Source organism: Leucoraja erinacea, chromosome 37 (assembly GCF_028641065.1).
Source record: "Leucoraja erinacea ecotype New England chromosome 37, Leri_hhj_1, whole genome shotgun sequence".
NCBI lineage: Eukaryota > Metazoa > Chordata > Chondrichthyes > Rajiformes > Rajidae > Leucoraja > Leucoraja erinaceus.
Genome location: NC_073413.1, coordinates 7,661,986 through 7,682,835, shown reverse-complemented (window position 1 = coordinate 7,682,835; position 20,850 = coordinate 7,661,986). Strand labels below are relative to the sequence as shown.

At 48.4% G+C, this 20,850-nt stretch overlaps 1 protein-coding gene across 2 annotated transcripts in view; it reads left to right on the top strand.

The window, feature by feature from the left end:
• triobpb (TRIO and F-actin binding protein b) overlaps nucleotides 1-20,850 on the top strand; it is an 88,330-nt gene that overhangs the window by 41,200 nt on the left and 26,280 nt on the right. For both annotated transcript variants that reach the window (XM_055663236.1, XM_055663237.1), the window contains 2 exons: nucleotides 19,039-19,095; nucleotides 20,623-20,691. In XM_055663236.1, the coding sequence (XP_055519211.1) occupies nucleotides 19,039-19,095; nucleotides 20,623-20,691 (126 nt within the window). The remainder of the gene's footprint in view (nucleotides 1-19,038; nucleotides 19,096-20,622; nucleotides 20,692-20,850) is intronic.

The following is a 20,850-nucleotide window of genomic DNA, read 5'->3' as shown; positions in this document are numbered from 1 at the left end:
AGGTGTTATATTTTTTTTCTCAAACAAAATAGTTATTAAGCAGGGGGGCTTTGCTTGTCAGTTTTTTGAATGTATAATTTTCTTCTGATGTTGACGTGAAGTTGACAGAGGATGTGATCATCTGCTAGGTTGTGCCTTGTATGGAACGTTAGAAAGCATGTAACTGTACATGCATATGTCCCGTTTGCCTGTCGATGTTTTGGAATGAAACATACAGTCCACATTTTAATCATCTCCATTTGTAGGGAGAATTCTAAGATGTGAGTGGGTTTCCACTTCAGTGTGTGCCTTTGTTATCCTTGTTGTCTCTGGCCGCTCTTTGTTAATTAAGATGATACATTGACTACAAGCCAAAAGAACCACAATCGAATACAAGCCAAATTTAAAAAACACGACTTTAATTTGCCTTCCCTTGTTTCCAGAAAATTATATGAATATAGTGTGACCTTTGTGGCAAGAAATATTACTATTACAGTGTTTCAAGACTCGGGATTTTGCATGCAGATGGATGGTATGTATTTGCAAATTGTTCAATTTGCTGGCACATTTCGAATGACACTAGTAGCACTAAAAGGTCAGGAGCAGTTGCTTTAAATCACATCTAAACCATTATTCATGAGTTACATTTATAATGGAGTTCTCACAAAGTTCATTCACTCCTAAGATTGAGGGATGGCTGTGTGTTTCCCTTTTCCCGTTTCTACAGTATGTTTAGGTCATCTCTGAATATGTCCATATGTATGATACATGGAAGACTACATTCCCAACTGTAGCATCCAAGAACCTTTTAAATAAATTTGCAATGGGTAGGGAAGCGGTTTCATAAATTATTGCTTGCTGTATTTCTTGTTATGGTAAGTTAAAAACTAATATATGGTTTAATCATAGATCCATATGATCATTGCGGTTTGAGACCCAGCAGAAGTGAAAACCTTAACAGTGGTGGACGAATTGTACGCAACCCTGGATCAAGTATGATGATTTATTTTAATGAATTTCTTTTAATATCATGGAAGTGCATTCATTTTTGTTCATTCTCAGTACCGTTCCAGTTACATGGTTTTTTTAAATGAAAGAGAGAGCAGCAGAAACAATCCTCTTCAACCAACCGAGTCCAACAGCCGACCCATACGATCACCGAGCTTCTTCTTCGTCAACGTTCCCTCTCCATTCCCTACAAAAAAAACCCCATGACAGGCAATTTGCAAAAGCCTATTAAGATACAGACCCTCATTTCTCTGGGCTTGGGAAAGAAAACCCACACGGAAATACAGAAACAAAAGTACTAACGCCACACAGATAACGAAAAAGACCTGAGGTCGGATCGAGAAAAGAGGTCTCTAAAAGGAGCTGTGAGGAAAAAAGCAGCTTCTACATGACCAACTTTTTGATGTTTCAGTGACTGTGTAAGTCTTCTTGACGTGTGAGGCCCCGGTCCAACAATTTGAGTCCAGGAGAAGCTTTCTCACGGTTGAAGTCCTTTATCAGCAGCCAGACCCTAATAGTCACCACGGGCAGAAACCGGACTCCAAACTATGGACAAAAAGGCTTGAGGGACGCCCCTCCTCCTCTACTGACATGGGTATCCCTATGATCCTTCTGAGCCCTCCCTCCGGGCTCAGACTCACCATGGGGTGTACGGGGAGACTCTCAAACCCGCTGAGACAGGAAGAGGGCGATCAAAAAGCTGCCATTGGCCAGAGGGGGGCTACTGAAACATGGCCAAAACACCTGTGAATGTGGAGAAGAGGACCATAACAATGCAGCACTCTGCCTCATCTGCCCCCTACTACCCAACCCAGTGCCGCCCAAAGGATCTTGCAGTGTTCAATAAACGAACGCAAAGGGACTGTGTAAAGGAATGCAAACTGCCATATAACCAACCAGCTCAAAGACACGAAAAGAAGAGTGAATGGAATTCCCTTGAGTTGCATTTAGGATCCATTACACAGGGGTTGTTTTTTTTGTGGGATGATCTACCAGAGGACGCTGTTGGGATGGTTCAGTTACGTGTTTTAAAATATATATGGATGAGAAGGATTATGGCACATGGTAGGGATAGCTTGGCTGGGAGGGTGCCTTTCTTAGTGCTGCTTACACTCGGACACTTCAGCCCGCAGAATTGTATTTTGAAGTGTTTTGCTATATAGTATCAAAGTACCTGGTTAATCAGTACCAGGCTATCAACTAGTTTTGACCAGAGTAGGGATTTTAATTTCAAATAAAATCTGAAATCTCAGCGACTGGCAAGTTGTCCTTTTCTAGCTGCTGGCCAGCAGCTTAAACAAGCTACAACATAATAGAAAACGCATTATATTATAAAACACACATGGAACTCAGGAATTCTTTCTCCATTGGCACAGACATGTGTATTTTACTGAAATCAGGTCCTGGAATTTTACTGCTGAAACAGTCCATTTATACTTATCGCTTACTCCCACGCATCTTAATGCTCATTGCTAACCTAGATATTTTTGGCTGTTTAAAAAAATGTGTCACATTTTCTTGATATTATTTCCTTTTTTTCATCACCCCTCCCCAATCTCCCTGTAAGCCCTTAATTCATCACCCCCCTTTAATATCCATGTGCCTCTGCTGTCACAAACAGTCCTGCTCAATATCCATCCTGCCTCATTTGTCCATCATTCACGATTCGGCTGCCCTTTCCCTCACAAGTCTCCTCCCAACCTTCTATCCCCGCACCTCTCCACCTCTGTAGCTGTTAGCCTCATGTGCTCCCCTGAGCTGGGCCTGGCCCTGTGCTTACCGTTTGCCACAGTAGTTCTACAATGGACAGTCATCTTTCTCTCTTTCCCCCCCGTTGGTGTATCAGTTGTTCGTTGCCTGAAGCCCTATGAACCCGATCACTTCTAGGGACCTTGGGGCAACTATTCCAGCCGCTTGTCCCACCGCTCCGCTTGTATGCGATGCATACGTTACACTAAGCCTATGCAGTCAGAACGCTGGATCCTACTCTGGATCGCATCTACCGGTTGACTGTTTCCTGTGGCACCCACATAAACAATAGTCCTGACTAAGCACCTATACCCCCCCTCAAAATAAGTATGATATGCAAGCCCAATTACCGCCACAGACTGACCTGATGACTGCCCAAAGAAAAGATTATTATGAAAATTGCTATAGCCAATTAGGAAGCGGGAAATATTTTAAATGTAATGTATGATACTCTGCAAGAAGAACAAAAGAGCAATATGTTTAAATTTCATCAAATATTTTAACATATTTTAGGCGGGCCTTCAGTTTTCCTCTAAATTTCCCCACCATCCTAAGGCCATAAAGGATTTCTTGAATGCTGCAGGGAAAGGATTCTGTGACCTTCCATCAATCTCAATTCCACATTCTGTTCCTAGCTGACCTGCAAAGCTACTGGGTCTGAACATACCATTAAGTTGATTTATGTAGCTAGCAAAAATCAATTTTTGATTTTCAAAATTTTACAACGGTGCACAAAAGCTGAGAACTTGGTGTAAATGTTTAATTCTTGTTGTTTTTCTGCTCCAGAGGACAGGACTTATATCTGGAATACTGGGCAACAAAGGGGAGGGGGACGAAACAAAAGGCGATAACAAGTATTACACTCCTTACCAGGAACATGTGCTTTGCCATGCATCCTCGTTAAGTCTGATTATAAATCTAAATTCCCCAACCCTCTTTTCCACACTATTCTTAAAAATGATTTTCTATAACACGAGGTTTCTTGGGAATGCCACTATCGTTTTGCAACTGTGTGGATCATGAGAATGCCTTGAATTTATTCCCTTCTGTATTTTAAAAAACATATCTCTGCCTATTTTCATCAAGGTTTGTCCATTCCTATCCAAACCTGTTAGCTGAGCCTTGCCAGGAAATAGCCTTGCTGTGATCATCTATGGAAAAAAAAAAAGACACAGTGCCGAGTTCTCTGCTCTGGTTAGGCTCGTCCCTGGAGAACATGCACCTCTCAACCTAAATCGTTCCTTGTTTTTCTGTATTTTTGGTCTGCTCTATGCGATAAACTCCTCGCGGTGTGCCTACTTAAGAGTTTTCTTCTCCTCTTTGTTGAGTTCTGAGCCCCGCCCTCCCTCATTGCTCCTCCCTCTGATTCCAGAGGCTGAAGAATGGGTCCCGACCGAACTCAACCTATTCCATGTTCTCCAGAGATACTGCACTAACCCCTTGAATCCTACTCAGCACTTTATTTGTGTTTTTTTGTGTAAACCAACATCTGCAGTTTCCCTGTCTTGCAGTATCATGCCTGTATCGGTCCGCTGCACTTACCCCAGCATAGATGTGTCTACAAGATATCGGTAGCATTATCACAGTGAACAATCAGTGTCATCTTCCATTCTCTGCGCTGCATCTCGTGTGGTCTATCTATGAGTGGCAGACTTTTAGTGGAATAGGTTTCTAGAGGATAATCCAATCCTTCGAGCAGTTACTTGTAAAGTGTAATAAGTACAGGCTTCAGAATGATTGCTCTTTTGCTTTCGCTAGTCTTGGTTATATCTGTGATTTAGTTCCGCGTGGTCAGTCTTTCGGGTAGCACGACTGCTGTAGCGTAGTCCTACAGTTGCGGCAGTCCCATTATGTTCTTTCATGAATCTAAAGAACTGCGAGAAGCGGTTGATGTGTATACCGAAGATGAACATCAAACTAGTACTGTGTTCTGCTATATGACAAGTCAGCTGTGTGTCATTGATTCACAATACAGAGTGATAAGTGACATAGCTGAAGAGCCGTGGTCCAGCACCTGCGTTTGCCGCAATTCAAGTATATGTTTCGTGCACATAGTGTACACATTATCAGTCAGAGCTGCAGCCAAATTTACAGCTCGCAGTGTAGGTCCCTCATCTGTCAAAAGACGCGACAGCTAAACTGCCAAATTGGTGCCCCCTCTTGGTGCTGTAGACCAATATCTTCGGCAGCATTCGTAGCACTAGGCAAATATGACGTTGTATCAGCCATGCTAAAGTTGATCCTGATAGTGCATTCCCAAAACTTGAACGATTTAATCCTATTTTAAAGATACGCATGGAAAGCAGGCCCTTCGCCCCTGGAGGTTCCACTGCTGACCACCGAGCCCTGTTCGGTACTCGATGACATTTACATAGAGCCTAGCAAGTACCTCCCCACATTATGCCATCTGCCATTTTGTGTCCCATTCCTACAGCCTCCGGTCTACACACTCTCAAGCTACTAACGGCCATTTAAACTCTATAAACCCACGCGCTTCATGGTTGTGGGAGGCAAACTCCGGACGCACAAGAGGAAACCACACAGCCACGTCGACAGAGAACGTGCAACGTCACACAGACAATACCGCGAGGTCGACGCCTTCCCTGCGTAGTTCTGTGATCGTGTGCGTACTCTCACTCTGTCGCAGCTCTACTCTTGGCCACCTGCTCCCCGTGTTCGACAACACCACCATCTCCCGCTCAATCAACACCATAACACATACCCTTTCTCTCTCCGTCCCCCCCCTCCGACATCCCTTCCCTCCCCATGGGCTGTGGCACCACGACACCGATCCATACATACAATTCCCAAAAATACACTCCGTACCCCGCCCCCGTGCTCCAACCGTCCTCACTCACGGGGGCGCAGGCTGCTTTGCACAGCGCCTTGATTTTCTCTTTCTCCTCTCTGGCCCTCTGCGAGTACATAACCTCACGCTTCCTCCTCAAATTCAGCATTTGCGAATCACCTTGCCGCACACATGCATCTATCCTCTCATCATTCTCCTCGCTGCAGTTTAATTTTGGGCTTGTTAATTTTAAATCTCTCTTTTCCTCCCCTGCGACACGGCATTCCATCGCCACAGGCGTACACGCAATCATAGCGCCACTGCATCGGCTGAACATACCGGCCCTCCACCCCTCCACCCCACACCTAGTACAACTCCGGCACGGCCTCCGAGCCACTCTCCCCAGCCATGCTCCAGGACACCGTACATTTCCTCTGCAGTGTCGCTGTGAGATTTTTCTCTTCTTTCTCTGCCCCATCTCGCAGTGCCATTACCCTTCTTCTGAGAGGCATGCAATTGACAATTAGTCAGCAACAAATGTGTTGCCAGTCAGCCAAGTGCTCTCAATGTTCTGGCCTCACTCGTCTCGTCCACGTCCTGCTCATGCAGCCTCCTCGAACTTTACATGCCACATCAAACCGTGCCGCCTGCCCCCTGCTCTTTTACCTGGATGCGTCTCCACTAGTGGCCTTAAGGATACTCCTCCGCATTAATTAAATACCTATTCCTCCGATCCCCTCTCACCCCTTCGCCCCTTCCCCTCCCTCACTGTCGCTCAGCATTCGTATTTAGCTCTATCTCTCAGCGCAACGAGCCATGGCAGTTACAATCAGCGTCTCTCGCCTCGTTTGCCTCACTGACAACTGCCCTCACTTCCCGCTCTGTAAAATGCTACATTTCCACCGATGTTTTCAGGTCGTCATCGTCGCGCCCTCACCCCGAAATCCACCCTTCCTGCTGCGACCCCCCGCAGAAGCAACCTGCTCCATCTATCTCCGAAGTGCTGCCCCCCGCCTAAAGGTCCGAGAGGTAAGTAGGCGGTGACAGGGAAAAGGGAAAGAACTCAGATAAAAAATGACGACTCTCGCTTCTGGAATAGCAACCTCGTCAACTCGCGCAGCAGGAACTGACACCTTTGGCCCCGTGCTCGGAAAACCGTCCTCATGGAACTTGCATTCGTGTCAATCCTTCATGGATACGACCACCATGGTCCATGGAACCGCCTCGCCATCTGGTGCACACTGCGGTCGAGCATCGTGTGCACCCCGCGTGTCACACTACCTGTGGAAATTCGCCCCTCAAACACTGCTCCCGTCTCTAACGCCCGGTAAAAACACAACATAACATACAGCACATAATAGCCGAGCTGAGGTAATTCATAAGGTGGTTGTACCACCTCATCTCCTTGACTCTTAATGTCATCCCTCGTTGTGGATCTAATGCCCTCTCTCCCTTCTCTGCCTACATCTGGAGCTACGGCTTGCGACACACCGGCTCGCTCCTCTCACATCCCTCATGTACCCCTCCTACGCTGAGATCAGCTATCTGCATACGTGCTTACACACAACGCGTCATTCAGCACATCCCCTTCACTTTTTCCACACTCTTCGTTGTTACGTCACATTTCCCCTCCTCATCTAAAATTCACTTACACCCTCCCTCTTTTCTTTAAGCTCTCTACCACCATCCCCCAGAATACCCAAACAATGCAAAAACGGTCCCCCTCCCCCTCTGAGGGGGCCGGGCGCCAGCGGCCTCAACACACGGGCATTTTCAGAAACTTCCTCTCTGCTGCCCAGAGGTTAATTCTCACCAACTAGAACATCCCTATTTGTACCAATCACATTCACATAAGTATCATCCACCCACTCCCCCCTTTCCAGACCCTCCCTTACCCTTTCCCACGTTCTACACCCCTCCCCTCTTCGCTTCTGCCGTCTCCCTTCTGGCAGCGATCCCTACAGCCCCCCCCTCCGAGCTCTTCTCGCGCGTCATATACCCACTCACACCCCTCAGCTTCGGCCCTCCCTCTATTTGCGGGCTACCGCCCTACCCTCGCCTCGCCCTCTCCTCCTCCTCCATCTCTCCTCTTCAGTACCCCTCTCCCTCGCCCTAGCCATCCATCTAGTCGCTCCTCCCATCTCTCCCCCTATAACGATTTCCCCTCTCCTTTCTCAGGGTCCCTCCGCTCCACCTCTCATCGTCTCCTGTCTCCTTCAAATCCTGGCTCTTACTGGTTCCCTTACTTCTCTCACCTCTCTGTCCTTTGTCTCTCTCTATCCCCCCCCCGTCTCTTCCTCTACCCTCCTCTCCTCGCGTCTGCTCTCTGGCTATCTCTCCTCCCCCCTCTCGGGTTACTCTCTGTCCCTCAATTTTCGCTCGGAATCTGCGTGAACATTTGTAACTTAATGCTTCAATTCTCACCTCCTTCAGAATCCTTCATTCTTGTAATGATGTAATGCATTTCACCATCCCAGGGGGCTGCAATATTACTTTTCAAAGTTGATTCGAATCCGAGTTATTCCTTACTTGCTTTTAACAATTCGCGACCATGTTTGGGCAAATTAATGCCAGTGAATCTTACCCGCTCGAACGTCAAGTGCGGGGTTGCAATAAATCACTTTACGCCATGCATTTGCTGGCATTTAACATTGCAGGAGGTGCAGTTTTCCAATGCTATCAATACGTGTGCCATTCAACACTGAGCTGTTTTACACTCATCTTGTGAGCCATCACCTTTTAATTGCTGAGAAAAAGTCGAAGAGGACTCCCCACCTCCCAAACTCCCAATTAGCTTAAAGCTGCTGCAATGCCCATCTAGGCCTCCCAGAGCTCACCACTCGAAGACAACCCAGCAACCTGTCCCCGCTCCTCCGCCTCCCCCCTCGCCTCTCTCGCCCCTCCCTCCCCCCCTTCGCTCTCTCCCCCTCCTCTCTCTCTTCCCTCTCTAACTCCCCCTCATCTCTCTCCTCCTCCCCATGAACAGCACCTCTCCCCCCTGCCCACCTCCATCGCTGCTCTCCGCTGTCTCTCACCCTCTCCTCTCCTCCAGTCGCTCTCCCATGTGCTCCTCCTGGCCTCCTTTCCCTCCACCGCATAGGAGATGTTCCCTCAGGAAATCAGGTGCTCCCTCTCTCCTCCCAGTCGATTAGAACCTCAACTCTGGTCCCTCTTCACCTCTCCCCCCCTCCCCTCCTCGACCCCAGATAGCAGTACCCGGATCTCCCCTACCCAGTCCTGTCCCTTCTCCTCTCCCCTCCTCTCTCCCTCCTTGACTCTTCCCTCTCTCTCCTCCCCCTGCAGATCTCGCTCCCCCTCTCCAGGGACCTCCATTCCCTTCTCTCGCCTCCTTTCTCCTCCTCCCTAAGCCTCCGTCTAGCCCCCATCGCCTGGGGCATCCCCAGAGGTCCAAGGTATCTGGGGTATGAGTGCCAATACTGGATAGAGCAGTGAGTTGCTCAAGCAACAAGTTCTTCTCCGCTCAGCTCCCTTCGAGCCCGCCCCGAAAGGCGACGAGATTGGGCCTCTCCAGTCGTCGGGCCTCCCCTCCCTCGGAGCTTTTTCATGTCCCACCGATCCTCTAAGAAACAGGGAAGGCCCCTAGCTCCTCTGCCATGGCATCCTGCGAGTCTCTCCTTCTCCCCCCGCTGGGAAGACCGCATCTCCAGGCCAGGGATGATGGTCCAGCTTGCCTAGTGGGTGGAGTGCAGCCCGACCTCCCCGGTCCTTGCGTACACCAGTCAATGAAGGTACCATGCCAGGTGCAGCCGATCAGTGAAGCCCGCCCATCCTAACCCCCTGTCCCTTTTCAGAAAGCGCCTTCTGAGTCTACGGATCTGGAGGTTCCCCCTGCCTTTGTCCCTGGTCTTGTAAGCATCCCATCTCCCTTCTCCTGCCCTCCCCTGTGCCTGGTGGCCCTTCAGTAACCAGAGTAATCTCCCTCCCGCTCGCCCTCAAAGAGGTTCCCTTCCCCATTTGTACCTCCCCTTCCCTCTTTCCCCCACCCCATCATACCCCCCTCCTCCTCCCTCCTTCTCCACATCTCTGCCATAGGAAGTCTGAGTTCGTGTGCACTCACTGTGCTTGGGGCGGGGAGCATCATCGTCGGCTGCAGGCGGGCGGGCGTGGAGCTGGAGGCAAGGCCCGGGCCTGGTCCTGGTCCTGGTCAGGAGGGGGATATGTAACCTGGAGGCAGGGAGTTGCATTCCACACACGCCAGGCCCCACCATGGTGAGTCCGTCGCTACTTTACAAACTTGTTTTTGAACGGCAGAGAGTGTGTGTGGGTCTGAAGTTCATGCGCCTTTGGCAGCTCGGATCCTGCACTCCATCTGTCCAGGGGAATGTAATCCCAGTAACTGTGTGGGTGTGTGTGTGGGGGTGGGGGTGTGTGTGTGTGGGGGGGGGTGTGGGGGTGTGTGTGTGTGGGGGTGTGTGTGTGGGGGGGTGTGTGTGTGGGGGGGTGTGTGTGTGGGTCTGTGTGTGTGTTGGTGGGTGTGGGTGTTCGGGGTGGTGTGTGTGTGGGTGGGTGTGGGTGTGTGGTGGGTGTGGGTGTGTGTGGGTGTGTGTGTGTGTGGGGGTGTGTGTGTGTGTGTGGGGGTGTGTGGGTGTGTGGGTGGGTGTGTGGTGTGTGGGTGTGTGTGGTGGTGTGTGGATGTGTGTTTGTGTGTGTGTGGGGGGGTGTGTGTGTGTGTGGGTGTGGGAGTGTGTGTGAGTGTGGGTGTGTGTGTGGGGTGGTGTGGGTGTGTGTGGGGGTATGTGTGTGTATGGGTGTGTGTGTGTATGTGGGTGTGTGTGTGGGTGGGGGGGGTGTGGGTGTGCATGTATGTGTGTATGTATGTGTGGGTGGGTGTGTGTGTGGTGGGGGGGATAGAGAGATCACTGAATGTTCAGGAAACAAGTTAAAGGCTTGTGGTTTACTTTTCTGGTTACTGTGGTGGGTGTTCATCCTCTTGATCTTGCTTTCCCCTCTTCTCTCTCCCTCACCCTCTCTCTCACACACACACAGCTCTCTCACTCAAAGATCCTATAGCTCTGCTACAACGATCCTCTGCTATAGGATCTTTGCTCTGCTATAAGATCTTTTCTTTGCTCTCACTTTTTCATTCCAGACTCTCCCCCTCCCTCCCTCCCTCCCTCCCTCTCTCACACACACCTTGATCACTTCCTGTACATTTTCTCCACACAATCCTCTCAAGCTACTCTGCGCCTTTCTCACTCTCTCAAACTTCCTCACTCTCTCAAACTTCCTCACTCACTCAAACTTCCTCTCTCCCCCTTTCCCACCCCTCTCTCCCCCTTTCCCACCCCTCTCTCCCCCTTTTCCCTCTCCCCCTTTCCCACCCCTCCCCCCTTTCCCACCCTCTCTCCCCCTCTCTCTCCCCCCTCCTCCTTATCTTCCCTCTCTTTTCCGTCTCTCTATATGTCTCCCTCTCTCTCCCCCCTTCTATTTTTCCGTCTCCCCTTTCTCCCTTCCCCGTCTCGATTTCCCTGTCTCTTCCCCTCTATACATACCCTCTCTCTTCCCCAGTCTGAAGAGGGGTCTCCACCCAAAATATCGCCCATTCCTTCTCTCCAGAGATGCTGCCTCACCCGCTGAGTTACTCCAGCATTTTGTGTCTACCTTCGATTTAAACCAACATCTGCAGTTCTTTCTTACACTCTTCCCCATCTCCCTCTCTGCCCCTCTCCCCCACTTCTCTCCCCCTACCTCCCTCCCCCCTCTCTCTATATATATTATATTATATATAATATATATATCTCTTCCCCCACACCCTTCCCTGTTTCTCATTATTCCTTCCACCTCTTGCATCATTGGAACTGACCTTTTTCTGAATGTTCCAGAGTTTCAGATCAGATGTTGTGGGTGGGTGGTGTGACGGGGCGGTGTGCCGGGGCGGAGGGCAGATAGGGTCAACTCTACTTAACCTTTTGAGGACACGACCAAATAAGAGAGCTATACAGCTCTTCGACCCATCGCGGCCATGCTGTCATTTTCACCCTGGCCTGTTTAAATCCCTGTCTAAATACCTCTTAAATGTTGTCATTGTATTTGATTGCACCATCTCCTCTGGGAGCGTGTTACTGATATCAACCCCTCTCTGCAATAAAAAAAAAGTTCGCCCTTATTCTGGTGGCCAGACCTGGGCTGAAGAAGGGTTTTGGCCTGAAACATCACCGATTCCTTATCTCCAGAGATGCTGTCTGACCCGCTGAGTTATTCCAGCTTCTTGTGTCTATCTTGGGGCAGGCAATTCCGCTGGAATTTAGAAGGGAGGGACGGGAGTTGATTGAAACAGATTAAGATCCTCGGGGAGTTATCCATTTAAAGGAGAGACTTGAGGCAATGTTTATTTCGCAGACAGTTGTGAGTCTTTGGAATGCTCTTTCTTGAAGTGGTAGAAAGAGATTATTTGAATATTTTTAAGGCTGAGGGAGATAGATTTGAAATAAGTAAGTGTGTGAAAGGTTGCTGTGGGTCGGCAGGATTGCCGTGTTGAGGTTCTGATAGGTTGAGCCATGATCGTATTGAATGACAGGGGCAGGCATGAGGGGCAAAGTGGCTCTGATGTTGTGTGGACATGTGATGCCTTCTCCCCTTCTCCAGAGGAACAGGCATCAGTTGTCATGCTGCTATGGTAGAGATCAAGGGTGGCACAGCGGTAGAGTTGCTGCCTTACAGTGCCGGAGACCCGGGTTCGATCCTGACTAAGGCCGTTATCTGTTCAGAGTTTGTACGTTCTCCCCGTGACCTGCGCGGGTTTTCTCTGGGTGCTCCGCTTTCCCCCCCACACTCCAAAGTCATGCAGGTTTGTAGGTTAATTGTCGTGGTCCAATTGTAAAATTGTCCCTAGTGTGAGTAGATTAGTGTTAATGTGTGTGGATCGCTGGTCAGCATGGACTCAGTGGGCTGAAGGGCCTGTTTCCGCGCTCTATCTCTAAACTAAACTAAACGATCAACTAACTCATCAGATTGAATTTTGTCTACTTTTTTGAAAGGTGTGTATAGCATGGACCCAGGCCATTTGGCCCAAATGATCTCTGCTAGCTCCTGTTAGTTATTGTATTACTATTGTGATGTGTACGGAGGTGTGGTGTAAAGCTTTTTTGTTGCGTACTATCCAGTCAAAGAAAAGACTATATGTGATTACATTCAAGCCATCCACAGTGTACAGATACAGGATAAAGGGAATTATGTTTAGTCCAAGATAGTTTGAAGATCTCCAAAAGGATAGAGGATACGCTGTAGTTGGTGATAGGGGATGGTTCAGTTGCCTGATAACAACTGGGAATAAACTGTCCCTGAATCTGGAGCTATGCGTTTTCAAACTTCTGTACCTCTTGCCTGATGGGAGAGGGGAGAAGAGGGAGTGTCTGGTGTGAAGCTGGTCTTGCTTATGCTGGTGGCAGTGAAGTGTAGGATCTTGTTCGATCTAGAGAGAGAGGGAGAGAGAAAGAGTCATTGTAATAATGAATCAATGTGAGAAAGAGATGTGTGTGTGTGTGTGTGTTTCGGAGACACGGTGGGTCAGTGCGAGAGGGAGGGTCTGTGAGCGAGACAGTGTGAGAAAGAAGAAAGATCAGCATGTTTGAGAGAGGGACAGTTAAAGGCCTGTCACACTTGGGTGTAATTTGCGCGTCACGCAGATGGCGGGCGAAGATTTTGTACATTACAAAATCCTGGGGCGCTGCGCGCGAACGCGCCTCACTGCCTATGTCACCATGCGCACATCGCGTCGTGACACGTAAATGATGTTGCGCAAATGACACCTAAGTGGGACAGGCCCTTAACTGTGAGAGAAGGAAGGCGAGTGTGTGTGCATGTGTGTGTGGGAGACACAGTGGCTCAGTGTGTGAGAGGGTAGGTCTCTGCATGTGACGGAGAATGTGGTTGAGTGTGTGAGTGGTGGGGAGATGGATGCCTGACTGTCAGTAATGAAAACATCTTCTCTATCTACAATCCATCAAAAAAAACCTTTGTGATTTTAAAGACGTCTGTTAGGTCTCTCCCGGGCCTCCCCTTGTCTGTACAGTCTCTGCTGAAACATAGATGAGTTCTGTACCGTCCTTGTGTTTGTGTTACACGAGCAATGAACAACACACATTGCTCTGACCTCGATTCAATGCAGTCTTAGACTAACCTTGCCCCGGGTGTGATCCACACTGTTTCTCTTATTAATCAGTAATCACCACCTTTTAATGATTTGTGTAATGTTTACCCAAGTTCCCTTTGCCCCTCTCCATATGGTTGCGTATGCCGAGGAACATTTTCCGTACCGAAACGCTTCACCGCAATGTTTTAGTTTAGTTTAGAGATACAGAGCGGAAACAAGCCCTTCGGCCCACTGGGTCTGTGTCGGCTAGCGATTCCCCGCATAGTAACACCATCCCACACACACTAGGGACAATTTTTACATTTACCAAGCCAATTAACATACCAACCTGTACGTCTTCGGAATATGGGAGGAAATCTAAGAATTGGGAGAAAACCCACGGGGAGAACGTGCAAACTCCGTACAGACGGCACCCATAGTACAGACGGCACCCGAGTCTCCAGCGCTGTAAGGCAGCAACTCTGTGGAATTCTCTGCCTCAGAGGGCGGTGGAGTCCGGTTCTCTGGATGCTTTCAAGAGAGAGCTAGATAGGGCTCTTAAAGATAGCGGAGTCAGGGGATATGGGGAGAAGGCAGGAACGGGGTACTGATTGGGGATGATCAGCCATGATCACATTGAATGGTGGTGCTGGCTCGAAGGGCCAAATGGCCTACTCCTGCACCTATTGCCTATTGTCTACCACTGCGCCACCATGCCGCCTAAATGTTCCTGAAATTAAATTAATTTGCCACTGTGGCCATTTAGTAAAGTTGCTTCAACTTGAAGCAAGGTGCCTTGGCCAGCAGATCTATTTTATCACGAATGGCACAGCATGAAACTAGTGTGAACGAGCGGTCAGCATGGACTCGGTGGACTGAAGGTAGACACAAAGTGCTGGAGTAACTCAGCGGGACAGGCAGCATCTCTGGAGAGAAGGAATGGGTGATGTTTTGGGTCGAGACCCTTCTTCAGACTGAAGGCCCTGTATCTCTAAACTAAGCTACGAGCAGATCCTGGCAGATTAACATACAATATTTTGTGGTCACGAGTGTGAGCAATGTTTATGTGTGCTCTTTACGTGAAGTTCCAGGAAATCTATGCAAGATGTTGTTGATCGGTTACAACTGAGTGGAGGAGCACCTCTGTTTGGGTGGATCTTCAACCCATAACACCCTTCCCGATCAAGACTTGGAGAAAACCCACGCAGGTCACGGGGAGAACGTACAAACTCCGTGCAGACCGCACCCGTAGCTGGGATTGAACCTGGGTCTCTGGCGCTGTGAGGCAGCAACTCTACCCGCTGCACCACCGTGCCCGTCCTCTTTGTGAATGAATGTTGGGGAAGGAGATCCGATGACTTCTCCGGAGGGAGAAGCAAGTCACCAGCGGACAAAGGAGGCGTGAGTCACTGACTGGCTGATACGATGCTTTGTGTGGAATTATGAGGTCATCAGCTTTCTGTCCAAGAAGAGCACATTGGAATTGTTTTGAAGTGGACCATGAACAGTGGGTAGGGCAAAGGCTATGCATTCATCGCTGAAAACAACAGCGCACAAGAATGTTGTTTTTTCTTTAAACTCCGGGGACTGGAATGGAATGAAATGCAGAGGTAGTGATGTTCCACTTGTCCCAAAGCCGACGTCAGGAATGCTGACTGCAGCTTCACCAAAACAAACCTAGGCTTCAAACAGTAGGGATGGCACAGCTGGTAGTGCTGCTGTCTCACAGCGCTGGAGACCCAGTTCGCTCCTGGCCTCGGGTGCTGTCTGTGTGGAGTTTCCATGTACTCCCTATTGCCTGGATTTCCTCCTGTACGCAAAAGACGTGTGGGTTTGTAGGTTAATTGGCCCTCTGTAAAATTATCTCTAGTGTGTGGGGAGTGGATGAAAAAGTAGGATAACATAGAACAGGGGTCCTCAACCTTTTTCGTCCCGTTTACCCCTGGCAACTTTAATAGAACATAACAATGTTATATCACTTATTTATGAACAACTAATGATGAACAGATACCGGTATACCTGAACCAAACACAGTCAGTCAATGAGAAAAAAGATGTACAAATCCAGAATCAACAAATCTACCCCCTGGGTAGGCGGAATTTACCCCCTGGGGGTACATTTACCTCGGGTTGGGAACCCTTGACATATAACTAGTGTGAACATGTGATCAATAGTCAAGGTGGACTCAGTGGGCTGAAGGGCCTCTTATCTACTCGTGCTGTGTCTTCAAACTAAACTAAATTAAAATATTACAAACCAAGGACATCTTGCCTCAATGTAGTTTCCAGGAGAAACACAGCGGGTGAGGCAGCATCTACGGAGCGAAGGAAATAGGCAACGTTTCGGGCCGAAACCCTTCTTCCTTCGCTCCATAGATGCTGCCTCGCCCGCTGAGTTTCTCTAGCATTTTTGTCTACCTTTGATTTTCCAGCATTTGCAGTTCCTCCTTAATCAATTTGGTTTCCACTCATTTGTGCCCTTGAGGTGTAGGAACGAACTGCAGATGTTGGTTTAAATCGAAGATAGACGCAAAATGCTGGAGTCACTCAGCGGGACAGGCAGCATCTCTGGAGAAAAGGAATGGGACCCGAAACGTCACACGTTCTTTCTCTCCAGAGATGCTGCCTGTCCCACAGAGTCACTCCAGCATTTTGTGCCCTTGAGATGATGGGACGGTCAGATTGATTTATTTGAAGGGATTCAATTAGCTGAAAAGGTTTTGAAAAATTATTTTCTCTGATCGTGGAATTCAAGATGAACGAAGCGTAATATGTTGACATTGTTCTGGGGATATTGGAGTCGCTGGTCAGTGTGAGGTGTAGGGCTGTGGTCTGCATGACACAATGTCAACAGAAAGGAAGTGGAGATGTTGTAAACCAGCGCTGAAAAATAAATTGTGACAGGAAGCGCCAAGCTCCTATGTTTAGAGGAGCTTTATGCACGGCTGGTGCTCTCGATCTCTCGTGGCTCTGTTAGTACTACATGGCCTCAGGTGTGTCTGTGGGAATGAGGCATCATTCATATTCATAGGTTCTAGGAGCAGAGTTACGCCGTTCGTCCCATTGTGTCTACTCTGCTATTCAATCATACCTGATCTATCTTTCCCTCTCAACCCCATTCTCCTGCCTTCAACCCATAACACCGCTCCCGATCAAGACTTCCTGATGTTGGGGAAGCCCAGGACAAGGGGTTCCCGATTAAAGACACCCATTGACTTGGCCTCCACACCAGTCTGTGGCAATGAATTCCACAAATTCACCAGCCTCTGACCATAGAAATTCAGACGGTCTGGTGACCCCTGGAGCTATGCCAGCGGGAGATTTGTCTCATAGAAACATAGGTGCAGGAGTAGGCCATTCGGCCCTTCGAGCCTGCACCGCTATTCAATATGATCACGGCTGATCATCCAGCTCGGTATCCTGTACCTGCCTTCTCTCCATACCCCCTGATCCCTTTAGCCACAAGGGCCACATCTAACTCCCTCTTAAATATAGCCAATGAACTGTGGCCTCAACTACCTTCTGTGGCAGAGAGTTCCACAGATTCACCACTCTCTGTGTGAAAAATGTTTTTCTCATCTCGGTCCTAAAGGATTTCCCCCTTATCCTTAAACTGTGACCCCTTGTCCTGGACTTCCCCAACATCGGGAACAATCTTCCTGCATCTAGCCTGTCCAATCCCTTAAGAATTTTGTAAGTTTCTATAAGATCCCCCCTCAATCTTCTAAATTCTAGCGAGTACAAGCCGCTGTTAGGGTCTCCCATGCTGGACAGGTCGAAGGGTAGAGACGAGACAAAGAGCGATCCATTGGTCCTCCAGGTTGGAGGTTGAGCACAGGGCTAACAACCCTGTCTCGTAAAACAAATATGTTACGGAAACAGCAACTGAGGGAATCAGCACCACTGAGTGGAGGACCTTTGTTGCTGCCCTACATGCCAGGAGGCAGAATAGGCAGTAAGTAAGTAAGTATATAAAACGGTGCCCCCCCAGAGGTTGCTGTTAGGACCAAGGCTCTTTATGATGTATAGCCATGACCTGTCCTCGGGTGTACAGGTTTTAATATCACCATCTGCAGACGAGACAAAATGTGAGGATGAAAGTGATGGTTTGGGCAGTCACGGGGCCAATACGTTGAATGCAAAGTATAAAGTCTGGCGGTCTGGAAAGAAGGCCAAAGAAGCATGAATGGGGAGAATGAATAGGTGCGGATAAAACCATGAGCTTTCGTGGGGCAAATAAGGTAACACGGAAACCAGTGACCAAAGGAGCAGGGATCAGAGGACACAGACGCAAGGTAATTGATCGAGTCAAAGAGAAAATGACGGTGAGGCAGCATCTATGGAGCGAAGGAATAGGTGACGTTTCGGGTCTCGACCCGAAACGTCACCTATTCCTTCGCTCCATAGATGCTGCCTCATCCGCTGAGTTTCTCCAGCATTTTTGTCTACCTTCGACTTTTGCAGCATCTGCAGTTCTTTCTTAAACAAAGAGGAAATGAGAATCATTTTACACCAAGAGTTGTTCCAGTCTGCAATCTACTGTCTGAAAAGTGCAGCAATGAATTCAGCTGCAACGTTTAGGTTCAGGTTTACTATTGTTGCATGTATCGAGGTGCAGAGAAGTGCATGAAAGGACACAGTCACAGTGCTGGAGTTATTCAGCTGGTCAGGCAGCATCTCTGGAGAACTGAGATGGGTTACATTTTAGGTCAAAGGTTACGGGGAGAAGGCAGGAGAATGGGATTGCGAGGGAAAGATAGATCATCCATGAGTGAATGGCGGGGTAGAATTCTGATGGGCTGAATGGCCTAAATTCAGCTCCTCTGACTTTTGAAAAAGAAGAGATGAGAAAAACATTTTTCACACAGAGGGTGGTGAACCTCTAGAATTCTCTGCCACATAATGTAGTTGAGGCCAGTTCATTGGCTATATTTAAGAGGGAGTTAGATGTGGCCATTGTGGCTAAAGGGATCAGGAGGTATGGAGAGAAAGCAGGTACAGGATACTGAGTTGGATGATCAGCCATGATCATATTGAATGGTGGTGCAGGCTCGAAGGGCCTAATGGCCTACTCCTGCACCTATTTTCTATGTTTCTATGACCCCGTCCTGCAACTTTGTATATCCATGTTCTCCAGATATGCTGCCTGACCCGCTGAGTTACTTCAAAACTTTGTGTCCTTTTTTTCCCTAAATCAGCATCTGTAGTTCCTTGTTTCTATCGAAGGATACGGTCCCAACGGGGCAAATATTCAGCGTTTAATGTGTTATTGTGCGGGGATCGCTGGTCGGAATGGTCACGGTGGGCCGAAGGCCCCGTTTCCGCTCTGTATCTCCAAACTAAACCAAACTGAACAATGAATTCCACGGGCAGAATTTTTCAGAATTTCCATTGATCTCATCTTCTTGCTTTTCTGATTTCAGCCAGATCTCCTGAATTTCAAGAAGGGTTGGATGTCCATTCTGGGTGACTCTGGCGAGGTGAGTGTCCATCAACAAGGTGCCTGGTGTTGTCCCTACCCTGTCATGGTGGCCAGCCCGTGTTAGACCTACGACTGCATTTAATCTACCCGTTCACCATCCCCACACTACCCGTTTCCAACGGCTACAGTCCCCCACCACCAACCTCATTAGTCACGGCCAGGCCAGGCTCATGTACCATAAGACATAAGAATTAGACCATTCCGCCTATTGAGTCAGTTCCACCATTTTAAACATGGCTGATGTATTTTTTCCTCTCAACCCCATTCTCCTGCCTTCTCCCTGTAACCTTTGTCGCCCTTCCTAATGAAGAACCTATCAGTTTCTGCCTTAAAAATACCCAATGACTTGGCCTCCACCACCATCTGTGGCAATGAATTCCGCAGATTCACCACCCTCTGGCTAAAGAAATTCAAGATTCAAGAGAGTTTATTGTCATGTGTCCCAGATAGGACAATGAAATTCTTGCTTTGCTTCAGCACAACGGAATACAGTAGGCATAAATACAGAACAGATTCCTCCTAATCTCCCTTCTAAAGGTACGTCCTTTTATTCTGAGGCTATGCCCTCTGGTCCTGGACACTCTCACGAGTAACTTCGATGACCCATTTCAGCCCTGACTTCAGTTTAGTTTAGACGGCTGAAAACGTCCTTTCCACATCCACTCCATCCAGGCATTTCATTATCTGGTAGGTTTCAATATGATCCCTCTTCATCCGACTAAAACTTGGTGCAAGTGGGCACAAAACCTGGTCTCCCTGCAGGTACAAGTTCTCATAATGTCATAATTAATAGGAGCAGAATTAGGCTGTTCGGTCCATCAAGTCTACTCTGCCATTCAATCATGAGTGATCTATCTTTCCCTCCTAACCCCATTCTCCTGCCTTCTCCCCATAACTCCTGACACCTGAGAATCTATCTATCTCTGCTTTAAAAATATCCATTGACTTGGCCTCCACAGCCTTCTGCGGTAAAGAATTCCACAGATTCACCACCCTCTGACTAAAGAAATTCATTCTCATCTCCTGCCTAAAGGAACGTCCTTTAATTCTCATCCATTATTCCAGGTAAATGCCGGGGACAGCTGCTGCCTTGACTGATTAGTCCTTCTCGAGACTTAACATGATAGACACAAAAAGCTGCAGTATCTCAGCGGGACAGGCAGCATCTCTGGAGAGAAGGAATGGGTGACATTTTGGATTGAGACCCTTCTTCAGTCTGAGAGACAGGGGAGAGGGAGACATGGAGATAAGGAAGGAGATGGTGTGAAAACGAGACATCAAAAGAGATGCCGTCCAAGGAAAATGTAACATAGGATCATTGTTAGCTCGGGGAAGGTGACAACAAAGCAAACAGTGTCTGAAGTAGGGTCTCAATCCAAAACGTCCCCCATTCCTTCCCTCCAAAGATGCTGCCTGACCCGCTGAGTTACTCCAGCTTTTTGTGTCTGTACCTTCGGTTTAAACCAGCATCTGTGGTTCCTTCCTGCACCTAATATGAACGCATGTGATTATTCTCCTGTTTCAGTGGAAGAAACACTGGTTTGTTCTGACGGACTCCAGCCTGCGGTATTACCGAGACTCCACAGCAGAGGAGGTGAGAGGTTTGATAGTTCACCACACTCCCAGTGCCTGCGGGCTGTTGTGACAAGCGCTGGCAATGGACCTGTCCAACTCTCGACAAGTGTCGTGAACATCTCTCTGCTGACAGGGACATTTGAAATGGCAGCATCTTAAGCTAACTCATTTTTTGGGG